The following is a 21,746-nucleotide window of genomic DNA, read 5'->3' as shown; positions in this document are numbered from 1 at the left end:
ACTAAGCTCAGTCAGCAGGGTGCTCTTTAGACCAGACTCCATTCTCAGAATCCTCTGACTTCAGATCTTTCTGCTATCCTTCTTTTCTGTGTTTCATTTCCAATATCACATTTATAGTGATTAGGAGATCTCATAGCTGGGCTAAGAGTGAAGCAATATAAATATTTTAGCCACAGAAGTACTACTTACGGTTTGCTCAGTTATCAAAACCTGTGTCCAACATTCTCTGTGTGACCAGGCTAGATGGGCCGCTTTCTGTTTTCTTCTGTTCCCTTTAGGGTGATAACATTCATTTAATAAAAATGTGTTGATTACATGCCAGCTGCTACGCTGAATGTGATGCCTGAATACAAGGGTGGATAAATCAATGCCTAAACCCTCACAGACCTCAGTGTGTAGTGCATTTAGGACAGGTACGGACAGAGGCTGTGCCTCCAGGGGAGGAAGCATGGCAAGTTGTGCGGTTTCAAAGGCCTCCCACCTTGGCCTAGAAAAGGAAGAAGTCAGTGTCAGTTATAACAACAGTGTCTCATGTCTCCTTCCCCTGTCAGGCATTACCAACTTCCTTATCCACCCCAGATAAGAGCTCCCCTGTCTTACCCTTATTAGAAGCCACATTACATTGTGGCTCTGAGAAAATGAGTACTAGAGTTTAAGGAGCTTTGAGGCTGGAAACATGTTTTGGCAGAAAAGTAGAGCCAGACAAACTTACATCAGCCATTTCACTGCTTTCTATGTCCCTGTCTCTCCAGCCCTCTGTGAAATGGGCTGAACACCTGCTAATGATGCACTGAGCTGAAGCATCTAAAGTGCATTAGACTGATGCAGTTCTCAGGAATTAGGTTTGTATTTTACCCACTCCACCCTCCCCCCACCACAAAGACCTCTATGTATGTCCCCAAGGTAAGCTACTGAAAAAAAGTCCTGGGTTCTTTGGGAAAAACTGCCAGATTGCCACCCATTTCCCTACTTCTATATATATATCTCGCATAGCAACTTACACTAGATCCTCTAAAAAAGGAGTGCTTCCAAATGAGAATATTATCCAATGTATTATCTTCAAATCCCAGTCTTCTCTCTTGGGAAACATGAGCTGGTGACTCTTCACCTTCCACTTTAATACTGATGCTGTAGCAGGGAGAATAGATCCAAGTGACCAGAGGTGGATTTTGCATTGCCTTCAATCCAAATTTATTTAACCTTGATTGATGAAATTATTTGGACTAATTTTGCAAGTGACTAATTTTGATTATTCATGCAGCCAAATTTCAGAAGATGAATTTGGAGTTCAGGGTATAAATGGTTAACTTAGTTTTTCTAATGTTGTTCAGAGTGTTTGATTTCTATCTTTATCATACCAAAAAGAACAGGATTTCTAAATTCAAATGGTCATGGGTGCGAAGCAGTAAACGTAAATGAGTAAAGCAGGCTGGAAGTTAACACGTGAACTTTTTATTTTTCAGTTTTTAATGGGAGCATGAGTACAAGAGATATTCCAATTTTATCCTTAATTTCTCTTTGAGATAGTAAGACAAGCATGATAAAATTGACCATTTGGCCTTGGTGGCAGAAAACCATAGAAGGTGGAAGAGACTGTGTAAGCCAGAAAGTAATATATGCCATCTCAAGGAAGCAACTACTTCTTGACGATAGCCAATTTTTTATCATATGGAAACTTTTCCTTTAAGAAAGACCAGAAATCCAGATATTTTGAGAAATCACCTAGTTTTAAAAATACTGATAACTGTTTAAACACCGTGTAGGCAAAAAAAAAATAACACCTGCAGGGCAGCTTCACCTCTGGGTAAGTGGTTTATAATGTCTGACAAAGACCGAACTTTTAGTTTACTTGTTTTTTGTTTGTTTGTTTGTTTCCCTTTTTTTTTCACTTGGGTGAAATTCATACCACCTAAAATTAACCATGTTGAAATGAAGAATTCAGTAGCATTTAGTATATTTACAGTGTTGTACAACCACTATTTACAGTTGTTGTACAACCACAACCTCTATCTAGTTCCAAAACATTTTCTTTACTCCAAAATAAAATCCAGTATCTCTTAAGTAATTACTCCATTCGCTCCTCTTCCTGCTTCTGGCAGCCACAAATCTGCTTTCTGTATCTACAGATTTACCCATTCTGGATATTTCATATAGGTGGAATCATATAATATGTTGCCTTTTGTGTCTGGCTTCTTTTACTTAGCATATTTTCCAGATTCATCCACATCATAACATGCATCAGTACTTCATTTCTTTTTAGTCCACTGTATGTATATACCACAACTTGTTTATCCGTTCATCCATTGATGAACATTTGGGTTATTTCTACCTTTTGGCTATTGGCAATAGTGCTGCTATGAATACTCATGGACAAATATTTGTTTGAATATCTGTTTTCCATTCTTTGGGGGTCTATACCTAAGTGGAATTGCTGGATCATGTAACAGTTCCATGTTTAACTTTTTGAGGGACTGCCAAACTGTTTCCGAAGCAGCCGAATCCTTTTCCATTCCCACCAGTAGTGTATGAGCATGCCATTTTCTCTGCATCCTTGGTAATACTATTATTTTCTCTTTTTAAAAATTATAGCCATCCTAATGGGTATGAAGTGGTATTGCATTGTGATTTTAATTTGCATTTCATTAATGATTAAAATTGTTGGACATCTTGTGCTTGTTGGCCATTTGTATATTTTCTTTAAAGAAATATCCAAGTTCTTTGCCAATTTCTATATTGGGTTGTTTGTCTTTTTTGTTGTTGAATGGTAAGGGTTCCTTGTATAATCTGAATACTAGACTCTTATCAGATTTACAGGTATTTTCTCCCATTCTATAGGTTGTCTTTTCACTTTTTTTTTTTCTGGAAGCCTGTGTTTTCCTCATTTTATGGGTGGTGTCCTTTGATACACAAAACTTTAATTTTGGGGGCGCCTGGGTGGCTTAGTCATTAAGCATCTGCCTTCGGCTCAGGGTGTGATCCCAGAGTCCTAGGATCGAGCCCCACATCAGGCTCCTCTACTGGGAGCCTGCTTCTTCCTCTCCCACTCCCCCTGCCTGTGTTCCCTCTCTCGCTGGCTGTCTCTCTCTCTCAAATAAAGAAATAAAATCTTGAAAAAAAAATTGATTTTGATAAAGTCCAATTTATCTGTTTTTTTCTTCTGTTGCTTGTGTTTTTGTGTCGCATCTAGGAATCCATGGTCACATCTAAGGAAATGAAGATTTACCCCTAATTTTTCTTCTAGGATGTTGTATGGTTTTAGCTCTTATATTTAGGTTAGTAGTTCATTTTGACTTAATTTTTGTATAGAATGTGAGATAAGGACCCAACTTCATTCTTTTGCGTGTGGATATCCATTTCTTCTGGCACCATTTTTTGAAGAGACTTTCCCCATTTGAATGATCATGGCACCATTATTGAAAACCAGTTGGCCACTGATGTATGGATTTATTTCCGGACTCTCAATCCTGTTCTGTTGGTCTGAAGATCTGTCTTTGTGCCAGTACCAACCACACTCTCTTAATTACTGTAATTTTGTAGTAAGTTTTGAAATTGGGAAGTGTGAGTCTTCCAACGTTTTTCTTTTTCAATATTGTTTTGGCTATTCGTGGTTCCTTGCAATTCCCACATGAATTTGAGAATTGGTTTTTTCAATTCTTCTGCCAAAAAAAGGCCGTTGGAATTTTAATAGAAATTATATTGAATCTGTAGGTTGCTTTGCATAGCATTTTTAACAATATTAATTCTTCCAGTTCTTGAACATGGTTTTCTTTTCATTTATTTAGGTTTTCTCTATTTCTTTCAGCAGTGGTTTATAGTTTGCAGTGCACAAGTCTTTTATCTCCTTAGTTAAATTTGTTCCTAGGTATTTTATTCTTTTGGATGCTATTATAAATGTAATTGTTTTCTTACTTTACTATTACAATTGTTCATTACTGTTATATAGCAATACAGCTGATTTTTGTGTTCATCTTGTACCTTGCAACTTTGCTGAGTTTCTTATTGGCTCTAATAATTGTTTGTGGATTCTTTGGGATTTCTATATGTAAGATCTCATCCTTTGCAAATAGAGATAGGTTTACGTTGTCCTTTCCAATGTGGATGCCTCTTCCGTCTTTTCTTGCCTAATTGCTCTGGCTAGAACTTCCACCACAGTGTTGAACTGCACTGATGGAAGTTGGGCATACTTCTCTTGTTCCTGATCTCAGAGGAAAAGCTTTCAGTCTTTTGCCATTGAGTATGATGTTAGCTGTGGTTTCTCATTGCTGCCCTAGAAGTTTCCTTCTATTCCTAGCTTTCTGTTTTACCATGAATGAGTGTTCAGTTGCTTTTCCTGCATTAATTGAGATGGTCGTGTGTTGGGGGGGTTGCCCTCATTTATTAATGTGCTGTATTACATTCCTTTCATTCCTGAGATAAATTCTACTTTGTTATGGTGTACCATCCTTTTATTTTATTTTTTAAGATTTTATTTACTTAGAGAGAGTGCAAGCATGGGGGAGGGGGTAGGAGCAGGGGGGCAGGAAGAGGAGTAGAGGGGGAGGGAGAGGAAGAGGGAAAGAATCCCAAGCAGACTCCATGCTGAGCGCAGAGCCTGACACGGGGCAGGGCTCAATCTCACAACCCTGAGGGTCGTGACTGAGCCACCCAGGTGCCCCTGTATCATCCTTTTAGTATGCTGTGAGATTCAGTTTGCTAGCATTTTATTAAGAATTTTTCACTATATTCATAAGGGACATTGGTCTGTATTTTCTATTTTTGGGGTGTCTTTGGCTTTGATATCAAGGTAATAACTGGCTTCATAGAACAAATTAGGAAGTGTTAATTCTTTAAATGTTTGGTAGAATTCACCAGTGAAGCTGTCTGGTTCTGGACTTTTTGGAGAGGATTTTAATTACTGTTTCAATTTCTTTAGCTGTTACAGGTCTGTTGAGATTCTCCATTTCTTCTTGAGTCAGTTTTGGTAATTGGTGTGTTCATAGGAGTTTGCCCATTACACCTCTATTATTTAATTTGTTGGTAATTCTGCAGTGTACTCTCTTCTAATCCTTTTTATTTCTAAAAGATTGGTAGTAATGTCCCCACTTCTACTTACAATTTTTGTGATTTGTGTCTTCTCTCTTTTTTTTTCTTAGTCTGTCCAACTAAAGTTTCTCAATTTTGTTGATCTCTTCAAATAAACGACTTTTGGTTTCATTAATTCTATTGTTTTTCTGTTCTCCATTTCATTTATTTCCACTATTAACTTTTATTCTTTTCTTCCTTCTACTAGCTTTGGGTTTAGTTCTTCTTTTTCTAGTTCCTTAAAGTTTTTTCTAGTTCTTTAAGGTTTAAAGTGAGGTTATCGGCTTGAGATCCTTCTTATTTTTTAATGTAAACTGTTTGAGCTATAAATTTCCTCCTGAGCACTGCTTTCACTGCATCACATCAATTTTGGTATATTGAGTTTTCATTTTTATTCCTCTCAAAGTATTTTCCAATTTCTCTGGCTATTTCTTCTTTGACCCATTGGTTGTTGAAGAGTACATTGTTAAGGTTCCATATATTTTTAAGTTTTCCAGTTTTCCTTTATTGCTGATTTCTAGCTTCTTTATGTTGTGGTCAGAGAAGATACTTTGTATTATGTAAGACTTTCAAAGTTTATTAGGATTTGTTTTGTGGCCTAAAACATGGTCTGTCCTAGAGAACGTTTCATTATACTTGAGGAGAATATTCTCTTGTTGTCGAGTGAACTGTTCTTTATACGTCTGTTAGATCTAGTTGGTTTATAGTGTTGTTCAAGCTCTCTGTTTCCTTACTGATCTTTTTTTTTTTAATAAAGATTGTATTTACCTATTTAAGAAAGAACAAGAGAGGGTGGGAGGGCGGGGCAGAGAGAGAGGGAGAAGCAGACTCCCCACTGCGTGGGGAGCCTAATGCAGGGCTCAGTCTCTGAGATCATGACCTGAGCTGAAGTCAGATGCTTAACTGACTGAGACACCCAGGCACCCCTCCTTACTGATCTTTTATCTACATGCTCTTTCCGTTCTTTAAAGGGAAGTATTGAAGTCTCCAGTTATTATTATAGAACTTTTACTTCTTCATTAAGTTCTGTCAATATTTGCTTCATATATGTGAGAAACTGTTGTTTGTTGCATATATATTTAAAATTGTCATATCTTCTTTATGAATTGATCCTTTTATTAATATGTAATGATCTTCCTTGTCTCCTGTAACAATTTTTGACTCAAAATGAATTTTGTCTGGTATTAGTATAGCTAACCCTGTACTCTTTTTGTTACTATTTGCATGGAAAGTCTTTTTTCATTCTTTGACTTTCAACCTTTTTGTATCCTTGGCTCTAAGATGAGTCTGTTACAGGCAGCATATATTTCAGATCATGTTTTTTTAATCCATTCTGTCACTCTCTGTCTTTTAATTGGTGGGTTTAACCCAGTTACATTTAAAGTGATTGCTGATAAGAAGGGATTTATGCCATTTTGCTGTTTGTTTTCTACATATCTTATGTCTTCTTTGTTCCTCAGTTCCTCCAATACTGCCTTCTTTTCTGTTTGGTTTTTCTTTCCAGTGCACACTTTTGATGCCCTCATTTCCTTTTCTGTATATATTTTAGTTATTTTCTTAGTGGTTACCATGGGGATTACAGTTAACATTCATAAATTTTTAACAATTGAATTGATACCAGCTCAGCTTTAATAGTATACAAAAACTCTGTTCCTATACACCTCTCCCCCCACTTTATGTTGTTATTGTCACAAATTATATCTCTATACATTATATGCCCACTAATATAGATTTATAGTTATTGTTTTATGCATTTCTCTTTTAAATCCCATAGGAAACAAAAAGAGGAGTTACAAATCAAAGATATAATAATATTGGATTCTATTTTTACCTGTGTTGTTTCCTTTACTGTAATTCTTATTTCTTTGTAGGGCTTTAAGTTACTGTCTAGTGTCTTCTTATTTCAGCCTGAAGAACTCCCTTCAGTATTTCTTTTAGGTCAGATCTACTAGCAATGAACTTCCTTAGCTTTTTGCAGGATATAGCATTCTTGGTTGATAGTGATTTTCTTTCAGCTTTAGATATGTAACCCACTACCTCTGGTCTCTGGTTTCTGGGGAGAAGTTGGTAACCATATTGAAGACCTCTTCTATGTGATGCATCACTTATGTCTTGTTGCTTTCAAGATTCTTTTGCCAAAGGCAAAATGTGGATCTCTTTTATTTATTTTTAATTTCTTTTTTTTATAGTAACACAGATTTTATTTTTTAATTTAATTTTATTATAATTTTTTAAAGATTTTATTGATTGAGAGAGCAAGAGCACACAAGTGGGGGGGAGCAGAGGGAGAGGGAGAAGCAGACTCCACACTGAGCAGGGAGCCCTATGCGGGACTCGATCCCAAGACCCTGAGATCATGACCTGATCCGAAGGTAGATGTTTGTTTAACTGACTGGCTCACCCAGGTGCCCCTATTTTATTATTTTTTTAAAGTTTTTATTTTAATTTCTATTAGTTAACATACAGTTATATTAGTTTTAGGAATAGAAAATAGTGATTCAACAGTTCCATACATCACCTGGTGCTCATCATGACAAGTGCACTCCTTAATCCTCTTAACCTGTTTAACTCATCCCCCACTCCCCTTCCCTCTGGTAGCCGTCCGTTTTTTCACTGTAATTAAGAGTTTATTTCTTCGTCTTTCTCTTTTTTTTCCCTTTGCTCATTTGTTTTGTTTCTTAAATTCCACATATGAGGGAAGTCATATGGTATTTGTCTTTCTCTTGACTTATTTCATTAAGCATTATATTCTCTAGATCCATCCATAGCATTGAAAATGGCAAGGTGTCATTCTTTTTTATGGCTGAATAATATTCCATTGTATATATATAAACCACACTTCTTTATCCATTCATCTAACAAAGGGTTGTATGTATCCCTTTAAATTCGTTTTTTTGTATTCTTTGGGTAAATACTCAGCAGTGAGATTGCTGGATCATAGGATAGTTTTGTTTTTAACTTTCCGAGGAACCTCCATACTGTTTTCCAGAGTGGCTGCACCATTTTGCATTCCCACTAGTAGTGCAGGAAGGTTCCTTTTTCTCCCCATCCTCGTCAACACTTGTTTTTTGCAGTTTTGATTTTAGCCATTCTGACAGGTGTGAGATGGTATCTCATTATAGTTTTGATTTGCGTTTCCCTGATGGTAAATAATGATGAACAACTTTTCATGTGTCTGTTTACCATCTGGATGTCTTCTTTGGTGGAATGTCTGTTTATGTCTTCTGCCCATATTTTAATTGGATTGTTTGTTTTTTGGATGTTGAGTTTTATAAGTTCTTATATATTTTGGATACTACCCCTTTATCAGATATGTCATTCTCAAATAGTGAAAGTTTTACTTCTTCCTTACCAGTTTGGATGACTTTTATTTCTTTGCGTTGTCTGATGGCTGTGGCTAGGACTTCTAGTATATGTTGAATAAGAGTGGTGAGAGTGGACATCCTTGTCTTGTTCCTGACCTTAGGAGAAAAGCTCTCAGTTTTTACCAATTGAGGATGATGTTAGCTATGGGTTTTTTATATATGGCCTTTATTATGTTGAGGTATGTTCCCTCTAACCCTACTTTGTTGAGGGTTTTTATCGTGAATGGATGTTGTTGTACTTTGTCAAATGCTTTTTCTGTGTCTGTTGGAATGATGATATGATTCTTATCCTTTCTCTTAGTGATGTGATGTCAATCACATTGATTGATTTGTGACTATTGACCCACCCTTGCAACCCAGGAATAAGTCCCACTTGGTCATGGTGATGAATGATTTTTTTTTAATGTATTGTTGAAATCAGTTTGCTAGTATTTTGTTGAGGATTTTGCATTCGTGTTCATCACAGATATTGGCCTGTAGTTCTCTTTTTTAAGAGGTATCTTTATTCAGTTTTGGTATCAGGATAATGCTGGCCTCATCAAATGAATTTGGAAATTTTCCTTCCTTTTCTATTTTTTGGGATAGTTTGAGAAGAAGAGGTATTAACTCTTCTTTAAATGTTTGACAGAATTTGCCTGTGAAGCCATCTGGTCCTGGACTTTTGTTTATTGGGAGTTTTTTCACTACTGATTCAATTTCTTTGCTGCTTATTGGTTTGTTCAAATTTTCTGTTTCTTCCTGTTTCAGTTTTGGTAGTTCATATGTTTGAGGAATTTATCCACTTCTACGTTGTCCATTTGTTGACATACAGTTTTTCATAATATTCTCTTATAATTGTTTGTATTTCTGTGGTTTTGGTAGTTACTTCTCTTCTCTCATTTGTGATTTCATTTATTTGGGTCATTTCTCTTTTTCTTGATAAGTCTGGCTAAGGGTTTATTAATTTTATTATTTTTTTCAAAGAACCAGCTCCTGGTTTCATTGATCTGATCTGTTGTTTTTTTAGTTTCTATATCATTTATTTCTTTTTTTTTTAAGATTTTATTTATTTATTTGACAGAGATAGAGACAGCCAGCCAGAGAGGGAACACAAGCAGGGGGAGTGGGAGAGGAAGAAGCACGCTCACAGTGGAGGAGCCTGATGTGGGGCTTGATCCCATAACGCCAGGATCACACCCTGAGCCAAAGGCAGATGCTTAACCGCTGTGCCACCCAGGCGCCCCTCTATATCATTTATTTCTGCTCTAATCTTTATTATTTCCTTCCTTCTGCTAAAGTCAGGTTTTGTTTGCTCTTCTTTTCCTAGCTCCTTTAGGTGTAAGCTTAGGTTGTTTATTTGAGATTTTTCTTACTCCTTGAGGAGTAGGCCTGTCTTGCTATATACTTCCCTCTTAGAAACGCTTTTGCTGCATCCCAGAGGTTTTGGAATGTTATGTTTTCATTTTAATTTGTTGCCATGTACTTTTTTTTGTTTCTTCTGTTATTTCCTGGTTGGACCCATTCATCGTTTAGTAGCATGTTATTTAACCTTCGTGATTTTGTGGTCTTTCCAGATTGTGGTTGGCTTCTGGTTTCATAGCATTGTGGTAAGAAAAGATGTGTGGTATGACTTCTGTCTCCTTGAATTTGTTGAGTCTTGTGTTGTGGGCTAATAGGTGATCTATTCTGGAGAATGTTTTGTGTGCACTTGAAGAAATGTGTATTCGACTGTTTTAGGATGAAATGTTCTGAATGTTATCTGTTAAATGCATCTGTTCCAGTGTGTTATTCAAAGCCACTGTTTTCTGGTTGATTTTCTGTTTGGATGATCTGCCCTTCAGTGTAAGTGAGGTGTTAAAGTCCCCTATTACTATTGTATTATTATCAATTAGTTCATTTATATTTGTTATAAACTTTTATTTATTTGGGTGCTCCTATGTTGGGTGCATAAATATTTATATTTATTGTTCTGTCTTCTTGTTGGATTGTCCCCTTTATTATTATATAGGGTCCTTCTTTGTTTCTTCTTACAGACTTTGTTTTAAAGCCTTTTATCTGGGTTGCCCGGGTGGCTCAGTCAGTTAAGCATCCGACTCTTGGTTTCAGCTCAGGTCATGATCTCAGGGCTGTGAGATAGAGCCCCTCATCAGGCTCTGTACTGGGTGTGGAACCAGCTTAAGATCCTCTCACTCTCTCTCCCTCTGCCCCTCCCCCAATACATGCACCCATGCTCACTCTCTGTCTCTCAAATAAATAAATCTTTAAAGTCTTTTATCTGGTACAAGTATTGCTACTCTGGCTTTGTTTTGACATCCATTTCATTTGCATGATAGATGTTTCTCCATCCCCTCATTTTCAATCCGTAGGTGTCTTCAGGTCTAAAATGAGTCCCTTGTAGGGAACATATAGATGGGTCTTGTTTTTTTTATCTACTCTGTCACACTATGTCTTTTGATTGGAGGCTTTTGTCCATTTATGTACAAAGTAATTATTGATAAATATATATTACTGCCATTTTATTCCTTGTTTTGTGGTTTTTTTCTGAGGATTTTTCCGATCCCCTCTTGCCTTTCTCTTTCATGTTTTGCTGATTTTCTTTAGTGATATATTTGGATTTCTTTCTCTTTATTCTTTGCGTATTTATTAGTGGTTTTGTTGATACGTGGTTACCATTAGGTTTGTATATAACATCTTCTGCACATAGCAGTCTATATATTAAGTTGATGGTCATTTACATTTGAGCCCATTCTTTTCTCCTCTCCTCCCCACGTTTTAGGTATATGTTATTGTATTTTTTATTCTTTTTTTGTGAGTTCCTTGACATTTCTTTTACAGAAATACTCACTTTTTCTGCTTTTGCATTTCCTACATCTATACTGTCACTTTTGGTCTCTCCTTTCCACTGAAAGAGTCCCCTTTAATATTTCTTGCAGGGCTGATTTAGTGGTCATGAACTCCTTTAGTTTTTGTTTGGGAAACTCTTCATCTCTTCTCCTATTCTGAATGGTAGTCTTGCAGGATAGAGTATTTTTCCCATTTAACACTTTGAATATATCATGCCACTCCCTCCTGGCTTGCAAAGTTTCTGTTGAAAATCTCCTGCTAGCCTTATGGGTTTTCCCACGTACGTTAGTGACTTCTTTTTGTCTTTTCTTTTAAATTTTTTTTTACTTGTCACTATATTTTTCCAATTCAAATACAGTATTTCTTAGTGTGGGTCTGCTTTTGTTGATTTTGATGGGCATTCTCTGTGCCTCCTGGATCTTGAAATCTGTTTTCTTCCCCAGATTAGGAATATTTTCAAATATTTTTTCTTCAAATAAATTTTCTGCCTCCTTTTCTCTCTCTTCTTTTTCTGGGACTCCTATAATACAAATGTATTATATTTGATGGAGTCACTGAGTTCCCTAAGTGTATTCTCATTTTGTATAATTCTTTTTTCTCTCTTTTGTTCAGCCTGATTACTTTCCATTACTCTGTGTTATAGGTCACTAATTTGTTCCTCTGCTCTTCCATCCTGCTATTCATTCCATCAGACATATTTCTCATTTCATTTATTGAGCCCTTTATCTCTGCTATGTGATTCCTTATCTCTGTGTTAAGGGTCTCATGTCTTCCACTCTTTTCTCAAGTTCAGTGTGTATCCTTATCATCACTGCTTTAAATTCTGTATCAGGTATGTTACTTATATCTGTTTTGCTTAGATCTCTGGCTGTGGCCTTGTCCTGTTTTTTCATTTGGGATGGATAATTGTCTATCTCCTCCTTTTGTCTGCCCCTGTGTGTCTTTTTCTGTGTGTTAAGAAAATCTGCTGTGTCTTCTGTTGTTGCAAGTGGTGACTTTATGAAGAAGAGGTTCTGGAGTGCCCTGCAGTGTGGGGTCCCCTGTTCCCCAGAACCTGGCACTTCAGGAGAGTATCCTGTGTGTTGTTTATGCCCTGCTGTTGAGTCTGAGTCACTTTTCAGTGCAGTCATCTGCCCTGACTCTCTGCCTCTTGTGCGCTATGCTTGCTGTCTGTGGTGTTGGTGGAATCCAGGCAGGCTAGCTCTGAGGCGTCGTGCCCACTGGGGAACTTGGGAGTGTGGGGGTGGTAGCACAATTTGCCCTGGGCCACTAGTCCTATGATGAATTTCCCAAAGTGATACGGGTGGCCAGTGGAGTGAGGCTGGGTGTTGGAACCCCCAGGACCAAGGGACCGCAAGGGGCACACTGCTTGCAGTGGCTGGGCAGGGTGTGTATACTAAGAAATCTGCACTGAGCCCAGGGCCTAGGCTAGCAGGCTTGTAGCTGGCCGGTCCTCTAGAGAAATCTTAGATTTCTCCTAGCTGGTTAGGTAGCAAGTGTCTGTGCAGTGCTCCCTCCCACAGGTTTATGCTGGGGGGAAGGGTGGGGGAGGTGGAAAATGGCACCTGCCAGCTCCTTAGTTTTTGGAGACATCCCCCAACATGCACCAGAATCAGTATGGACAGATCTGTCTCCCATTTGACCCCAGTGTTGTGAAAATTGCCATTTTTATGTTGCCTCTTGGCTCAGGCTGCTGTCCCTTTAAGGGTGTTGACCCAGCTATCACTCACCCTCCTGGCTTGCTCAGTGCTGAGTCAGCTGATTTTTAAAGCTCCAGGCTCCAAGCCCCGTTTTTGAAGCCAAACGTTATGGGACTCAGTCTTCCCCATGTGAGCTCCCCGGTGCAAGGGCCCATTTCTCTGCCATCTCCATGTGCACAGCTCCCTCCCTCCTGCAGACAGCCTCCCTCCAGCTTTCTGAACTTCCTGACCTTTCAGATCCAGCTGCTTCTGTGTGGAGTCTGTGCTTCCAGTCTTCCAATTGCTGTCTGGCTTACTGACTTGGATGTGGTTGATATCTAGTTGTAAATGTAGGCACAGGGAGAGCTCAGGGCCCTCCTACTCTACCACCTTCCCCCAGACTCTGAGTCTCTTTTAGTTTATTCTGTATGGATGTCAGTGAGCTCCTTGGATGTGTAGATTCCTGTCTTTCATCACATTTGGGAAGGGTTGAGCTGTTACTCCTTCAAGTATTATTTCTGCTGCTTTCTTTCTGTCTCTCTGCTCCCTGTGGGAGTTCATAATGCATATGTTGGTAATGTCCCACAGGTCCCTTAGGCACTGTTCATTTTTCTTCATGTTTTTCCTTTCTGTTCCTCAAACTGGATAATTTCAATTGTCCTGTCTTGAAGTTCACTGATACTTTCTTTTGCCTGAACCCCTCTAGTGAATTTTTCATTTATGCTTTTATACTTTTCAGCTCCAAAGTTTCTGTTTGGTTCCTTTCAATAATTTCTGTCTCTTTATCCATAGTCTCTTTTTGTTGGGAAATTGTTCTCCTGGTTTCTTTCAGTTCTTTGTCCATGGTTTCCGTTAGCTTTTTGAGCATATTTAAGACACTTAGTCTTTCTCTAGAGAGTCCATTGTCTGGGTTTCTTTAAGTCCAGTTTCTGTTGATTTCTTTTTTTCCTACAAATGGGCCATACTTTCCTGTTTCTTTGTATGCCTTCCAATTTTTTTGTGAAACTGTTCATTTTGAAATTACAGTGTGATAACTCTGGAAATAAGATTCTTCTCCCACCCTGGAGTTTACTGTTACTAATTGTTGAGATCTGTTTGTTGCCTTTTCCAAAATATTTTTGCAAAAACTGTATTTCTTGTCATGTATAGTCTCTGAAATCTCTGTTCTGTTGTCTTGGGTCAGCTAGTGACCTGACAGATTTCCTTAAGCAACTGGAGCCAAAAAGACCAAATAACAACAACAACAACAACTAAAAAAAAAAAAACAAAAAAAAACAAAAAAAAACCAAAAACTTTCCCAGAGCAGATTGGCTCTGAGCAGGGGGTACTTCTTCAGTGCTAACCAGGCTGTCTATAACTCTGCCTTAGCCTTCACCTCTTTCTTGGACAGAGCTCAAAGATCAGCCAGAGGTGTAAGCCTAGGGTTCTCTCACATCTTTTCTGAGCATGCATCTAGTCCTGGGAATATGCACTATACTCCGGTTTCCCCAGTATATGTGATACTTCTTCAAAGCCGTTACTCTTACAAGAATCCTCCTCCTCAGCTTCCTCCTCCCCAGGCCTTCGGGTCTGTCTGTGGTATACTCCATCCACCATCCCTTGCACTAGGTGACTATGGGTAACATATGTCTTTAGATGCTTTCATCAGATACCACGCCAAAAGCTACTTTCAGCCTAAGGTGGGCAAAGCAAAGGTCAGCCTCTGTACCAGTCCGCAGGGAACCACCAAACAAATCAAAATGCACAACCACTAGTGTTTGAGAACAAGGTCCATGTTGTTTCCCTTGGCACTTCGGGTCTGTCTGTGGTGTACTCCATCCACCATCCCTTGCACTAGGTGACTATGGGTAACATATGTCTTTAGATGCTTTCATCAGATGCCACGCCAAAAGCTACTTTCAGCCTAAGGTGGGCAAAGCAAAGGTCAGCCTCTGTACCAGTCCGCAGGGAACCACCAAACAAATCAAAATGCACAACCACTAGTGTTTGAGAACAAGGTCCATGTTGTTTCCCTTGGCACCAACAAGCCACACTAGGAACACAGGGTGCCATCCCCAAAGCCTCTGCCCAAGCTGTGGAATGGGGGTTTGTAGGTAGGTAAGGAAAAATGCTTTCTTAGTGAAATCTAGCAGCCTCTTTCTTCAGTAAGTGTCCCCCTGTTTGCTATAAGGTTTTTATTAGATCCAGAATTCTAAGAAGTTGATTCTGTTTTTGCCAGCTTAATGATAGCTTCAGTGGAAGGACTAATTCTTAGAACTCCCTGTTCTGCCATTTCTGTCACTCCCCCAACCCTAATGTTTTTGGTTTGTTTTAAGCAGCTTAAAACAACAAATATTTATTATCCCATATAGCTTGTGAGGGTCAGGAATCAGCTTGCCTCCTAGCTGGTGCTTCTGGCTCAAGGTCCTTCACAAGTTTGCATTCCAGCAAGTTGGCCAGGGCTGTAGTCATGTCAAGGCTCGACGGGGACTGGATAAGTCCCTTCCAAGCTCGGTTACGTGGTTGTTGGCAGACCTCACTTCACACTGGCTGCTGGCGGAGGGGGTTCAGTTCCTCACCACATGGACTTCTGCACAGTGCTATTCACAACGTGGCCTGGTTTTGCCCGGAGCAACAGCTCCAGGAGAGAAAGACATCTCCCTGGTGTTTTGATTGTTTTATTTATTTGTTTATTTATTTGGATGCTTTTCATGTTCTTTATCTTACCCTGGGATAATTGTACTCTTCTTGAGTGAGAGAAAATCTGAACACTTGGTAATTTCTTAGTTGAGAGGAATTGGTTTGCCCTCCCCCAGAGGCATTACCACCATGTGTGTCACTCAGCCCTAGAGATGGAACCAGAGACCCCAAGGAACTTCACATAGCCTTGGGAGTAGAGCAGCAAACCCTTCCAGTTGACCTGTTCTCCCCCTCCCTCAGACCCCTGCCCTTCCTCGCTCAGAAAGCCATGAACATAAGCTTTCTGGACACCCAGGGCCTTAAAGACGACACTATAAACTACTTTCCCATTGTGTCCCCCTTGTGGTGTGCTTCATGGTTGGTTTTATGGAGGAAATATGTCCTTTTGGGTTAAAAAATGTATGTGAGAGGTGAAGTGAGTGATTCTTCTGGAAGGCATTGTACTAGGCACAGAGGACTGCAGATGTGTGTAGAATAATGCTGCTCTCAAGTAGCTTGCCGTATGGAGGAGGAAATAGGACAGGGAACTGATGAAAAACAGAATATCAGGCAGCGTTTGTGCCCCAGAACAGTGACTGCCACAGTTTTATAAGGCAGATGCTGACATTCTCCTAAAGTAATAATATGAGAAGCAGAAGGAAAATATGGAAGTGGCTAGGAAATAAAGTGAAAGATCTTTGTGATTGTATTTGTTTTTTCAGATCTGGTAGCATATTTTTCAACATAATGATTTTTGAGAACTTTTGATGTTCTGCTTACAGGACCGAAGCTTCTTCCTCATCAGTAATCAGTTTCATTCTCATTTATTTAATTCCTTGCTGCCATACAGAAAGACAATTAGCATCCACATTTTTTTTAATTTGAAAAACTAAATTAGGTTCGTGTTCACAGTTTTATATCCACTGTTCTAATATCATTTCAGTATTTACAAGGTTCATAAAATGAATTAGCCATTGAGTCATAATAAGAATAGTAATGCAACCCCAGTCTACCAATTTGCTAGCTGCCATTTGTGCTTAAAGATGGTAATGCTACTGGTGTTCTTTTGTTTGAATGGATGCATCTGGAAGACAAGGTTGGGGGTAATCAGAGTGTCAGCCTCTTGCAAGATGACCTTTTCTTGGCAAGTGCATCTCTAGTGAATGAAACAGGCAGGTGTTAAATATCCCAAGTGAGGATAGTTCTGCATTTTCTCTTAGGTTATGATAGGAATTGGAAATAGAAGAAAGTATATGTAAGATTTTTTTTTTTTTTTTACATTATTCAGATCTTAAGCATGCTGCGGACTAGAGTTTGACCCATATGTAACAAGAGTGGGCTTCCTTCTGGAAAACTGCCCCTATATCCTAAAATACAGTGAAATCAGAGCAATTTAAACTCATTTTTATACATAGGAATTAAGCTGTGCATTTTTCTTTTTGTATAATTTAGACTGTTGTAGTTACAGATTCGTATCTACTCTAGTTATACAATTTATTTCAACTGGGGCCTTTCATTTTATTTTTCACCCTTCCAAAATGTAATCCATATTACCTCCTTTATTAATGTTTCCAATTTGAGTATGTTCTTTTTTTTCTTCCTCATTGGCTACAGTTAAACTATGTTTTCATTATTTAAATAAAAAGTGAATTCTAAATTTTCATTTAATTTTCCTTCCCTAGACAATTAAATCCCACACAGAAACAGATGAGAAACAAACAGAGAGCCGTACCATCACTCCACCTGCTGCACCCAAACCAAAACGGGAGGAGAACCCTCAGGTAGGCTTAGCCCTCCAAAGACATGGCTCAGTCTGTGGGATGTGACTTATTCTCACAAACCAGGAGGGACACTTGCTCTCTGAGTCACTTGATTTTCCTTTCCTTGTGCTTCCTCACTATCCGATAATGTATTGCCTAGTCGGTTTGGCCTAAGGCAGATTAAGAGTGTGGCCTGGGGGGCGCCTGGGTGGCACAGCGGTTAAGCGTCTGCCTTCGGCTCAGGGCGTGATCCCGGCGTTATGGGATCGAGCCCCACGTCAGGCTCCTCCGCTGGAAGCCTGCTTCTTCCTCTCCCACTCCCCCTGCTTGTGTTCCCTCTCTCGCTGGCTGTCTCTATCCTGTCGAATAAATAAATAAAATCTTTAAAAAAACAACAACAAAAAAAGAGTGTGGCCTGGAGTGTCCGTGAGCTGGCATACAGGCATTTCATGCAACGTTACAAATTTGAAATATAAGATTAATGATCATTTTCCCGGGTATTCCTCATGGTAATTATGTTTTGTTTGTCTCAGCCAACATTTCTAAGAGGTCCGTCCAGTTCACTCAGCTAAGGTCTATTTATGTTATCGATTACAGTTGTTATACGTGCATTTTTGTTTCTGCCATTGCACTGCACCGGATTCCCAAACCCCAAATGAATCAGTAGCCCAAAAGTTGTTTGTTGAAGCCTAAAAGTAGGGATGAAAATAGTAACATCTGTACTACAACTTAGGATAGAATTACAAACTTACATAGCAAACAGGACTGGTACAGATACACAATGTGAATGTGTGTGTCCTCTTAGACAAAAGAATTTTTTAGTTTGGCTCTTGCATAAGCAGCTCTAAAAGAAAAATGTGGACACGTAATATGATGATGAATCTGATAGTTGGACTTTATTAGACCAGCAATCTATTTCCTTCTGTCCTCAATGCATTCTTTTTTAATGAAACCATGTCAAATAGTAACATGAAGCCATCAAAACTTCATGTCATTTTTTTTTTAAAGCGGTGATTTATTAAGTTAAGCCAGTTCCGGTTTTTCTAAAACAGGTACAAATTATTATTCTTTTGGATATGAATGGATTCGTTTTTAAAGTATGTGTAAAGAAGGGACCAAAACTTGAACCAGAAAGACGTACCAGTGATGCAAATTGCTGAGGAACTTATGACGTCATCCACAAAATTACCAAAGGAAACCAAAGGATATCTTATGTTGGTGGCCCAGTGCGGGCCAGTGAGTACTACTACCGTGTAGAGTGGTGGATATTTCACCTTCTAACTGGACAGAATCACTGCCATAAAGAGAATAAATTAGTTTTTGGTACACGTGTGATGCATAGATGAGGCAGAAGTTCTTAACAACTTTTTATTCTCTTTATCCCTGAAAATCTGTTCCAGAGGAGAGGAGTGGTTTGTTTTTTTACATTTTTTTTATGTGAGCTTGAACTCGACTGGCAAAGATGAGTTGGATGTGACTGGCCAAGAAGAGTACTGTTACTTGATTAAAAGAAGGTGCATCTTAATGTCAAACCACACACTGCTTTACAAACAGAACAGTTGGCAGACAGCCTTCTAGTCTTGATCAGGTTGTGAAGAATAGTGAAAAGTTGGAATGTAGTTAACTGGCAGTCACAAAATACATGCCATTTCAACGTGCAGTGTAGAAAACGGGCAGCGAGTCTGAGTGCTTTTCCTTACTAAAGGGGATAGGCTCCCAGCTAAGTTTTTCAAATAAGAAGTAAAATAAAAACATTTCTTCAGAACCCTGAGGATACCAGTAAAGGACACTTCTGTGTTCTCAAGTGGCTTGCTCAGGGACTGTTTCTTCCTAAAACACTCAGTATCTGAAAGAGCTTGCATCTCTCACTTCAGGCCAAAGCATCGTGGTATTGAATGTTGAGGGGAAGCTATCAGGATTGTTAAAGCCCAAGCGGTGATAGAAACAATTCTACAGGAATATGTCCTAACAATTGATGGTATTCTTTATTATCGGTGAGGGAAATTGGTGATCTAGTGTTTGGTATATTCAGCAACCACTTGCAAATGAGGACATACTTTCCAGACCACACGTGACTACAGAGCAAAATAAGAATCCGTCTGTTGCTCTCTCCAACTCTAGGCATCTAGTGTTCGAGCTTTGAGGTTCGGTATTCTAATCGGTTTAACTTCTGATGGAGCCCGGAGAGTGCTCTCCAAAGGGAGATTCCTCCATAATTTTTAGGTCCATGTTTGTTTCAAAAACCATAGTATTAAACAGGACCGTCTGCTGTTGTTCCTAAAACTCGTTTAGCTCTGAGTTGGCATTGTCCAGTCCTTGGTGGTAAAAACATCAGAAACCCTGGCCTGCTGTGACAAGTGAAGAAGCACTTAGCATCTGGAGCCGGTGGTATGGGAGGCTCTTCGTAACCCTCTGCATGTTTTTTGAGTACAAAATCCTCTTCCCTATAAGAGGATTTTTCTGAAAAAAAAAAAAAAAAAAAACTTAGGGCATTCAAAGTTGCTGATTTCTGTCATTGAGAAAGTAGAAGATGCAGGCCCCAGTCCTTCTCGTTTGATCCCTGTAAGACCAGAAAGCCTCCAGAGTGGCTCTGGAAGGTGTCTGTTCTTGGGTCACCTGAACCTGGCCTCCTTCCTTCAAGCGACCAGCCCGTTGGGCTGGCTTTGCCAAGGAGTCTAACTAGGAACATGCAGTTGGCTTTGTGAGAACCCAAACTGAAGTACATTCTTGTTTCTCTGGCACAGAAACTTGCCTTCATGGTGTCTCTAGGATTGGTAACACATGACCATCTAGAAGGTAAGAGAAGATATTCATGGTGCTGCCTTGCTTCTGGCCCAGAGCTTTGTTCTTGAAAATGGTGTTGAGTTTATTGTAGAATGTAGAACACTGGAACACGAATAGAGTATGATTCAGCTAATGTGGACCTTCTTTGCTTTGGAGTCAAACTTGTCTTTTCTCTATCTAACATTCATCCCCTCCCCTCCCTGTTGTCATCCACACTGCTGTCCAGGGGAGATTCCCCAGTTGCCTCTGTTAAACTGACTTCTTTTCACCTTAGAGGAACTCTTTTTTTTTTTCCCTGACAGCACAAAGTATCAGATGCCCCTCTGACAAGTCTTTGTATTTTTCAGTCACTCTGGGTTATCTGAATCTTAAGAGCAGTTACAAAGCTACCCCTGTCCTAGTTATTTAACTCAAGAATGGTGAACTGTGGTTACTCAGTCTAGGTCTGTGGATAAAGTTCATCCACACCTGTTTTCCAGTGAACTAAAAATAGATGAGGACAGCTTGTTTAGATGTGTTGTCTGCTGTTAAGCTGTGGGTCAGAGAGAGCCGCTGGGGGACAGCATGGTCTTGCTTTCTGAGCAGTCAGAGTGGACGGTCCTCCACCTTTGTTCCCGGAGGTGTGCTTGCCTCTGCTGGGGCTGCAGTGAGATCAGGAGATGTGCCCCCATTTCTAGTTTGTCATGGGAAAACCAAAAGATAAACAGTAAAGTTCAGTTTTTGAGGTTCTCTATACCTCTCTTCTAACTCGACCCTTTTGTTTTCCCAAGAAATCCAAAGCAAGAGGCAAGAGCGAAAAAGAAGAACAACAGCAAATCCGGTGTACAGTGGGGCCGTCTTTGAGCCAGAGGTATTCCCGGCCAGCGCTTGGCCTTCCCCTCACTGTTCTAGTTTTAATGATGATTTTTTTCCATCTCCTCCTATCTAAAAACCTACTGAAGAACAGTATCTTGATTATGCTTGGCCAGCTTTGTGAAATGATGGGGTTTTCTCTGGCTAAATTATTATTCACTGCTTTTCCCTTAGTTTTTTTCCCGAAGTTTGAGCAAATACAAACCTACCTTAAAAATTTAACTCATCTTGGGGCGCCTGGGTGGCACAGCGGTTAAGCGTCTGCCTTCGGCTCAGGGCGTGATCCCGGCGTTATGGAATCGAGCCCCACATCAGGCTCTTCTGCTGTGAGCCTGCTTCTTCCTCTCCCACTCCCCCTGCTTGTGTTCCCTCTCTCGCTGGCTGTCTCTCTCTGTCAAATAAATAAATAAAATCTTTAAAAAAAAAATTTTAACTCATCTTGGCTTCAACACAGCTGTCATCCGAAGCAGAGGCAGACCTCTCTGGAATATTCTATTCTCTCAGAGCCAAGTATATATAATAAAGCCCATTAGCACTGAGACCTTGGGGTGACTTGCACTCACTCGCGGGCATGTTGACAGGCATGCTGTGCTTGGTCTGTAGCTTGTGCCGGTGTTGGTAGTAACCATGCTATTCAACTAGTTACCTTTCCTTCTTCAATCCTCAAAGCGTAAGAAGAGTGCAGTCACATACCTGAACAGTACAATGCATCCTGGGACCCGGAAGAGAGGTGAGTACCTTTTTGCAGCTCTCCCTCGCTGTTG

At 39.5% G+C, this 21,746-nt stretch overlaps 1 protein-coding gene across 24 annotated transcripts in view; it reads left to right on the top strand.

The window, feature by feature from the left end:
* The window catches only part of PHF21A (PHD finger protein 21A), a 188,705-nt gene that overhangs the window by 149,875 nt on the left and 17,084 nt on the right, over window positions 1-21,746 (top strand). For 12 of the 24 annotated variants that reach the window (XM_044389001.3, XM_048213516.2, XM_044388995.3 and 9 more), the window contains 4 exons: window positions 17,269-17,367; window positions 20,091-20,142; window positions 20,901-20,980; window positions 21,625-21,712. In XM_044389001.3, coding sequence (XP_044244936.1) covers window positions 17,269-17,367; window positions 20,091-20,142; window positions 20,901-20,980; window positions 21,625-21,712 — 319 coding nt within the window. The remainder of the gene's footprint in view (window positions 1-17,268; window positions 17,368-20,090; window positions 20,143-20,900; window positions 20,981-21,624; window positions 21,713-21,746) is intronic. The other 12 variants (XM_048213573.2, XM_048213535.2, XM_048213544.2 and 9 more) reach the window with 1 other exon arrangement.

This window comes from Ursus arctos, unplaced genomic scaffold, assembly GCF_023065955.2.
Source record: "Ursus arctos isolate Adak ecotype North America unplaced genomic scaffold, UrsArc2.0 scaffold_23, whole genome shotgun sequence".
Lineage (NCBI taxonomy): Eukaryota > Metazoa > Chordata > Mammalia > Carnivora > Ursidae > Ursus > Ursus arctos.
This window is presented reverse-complemented; position numbering and strand designations above follow the sequence as displayed.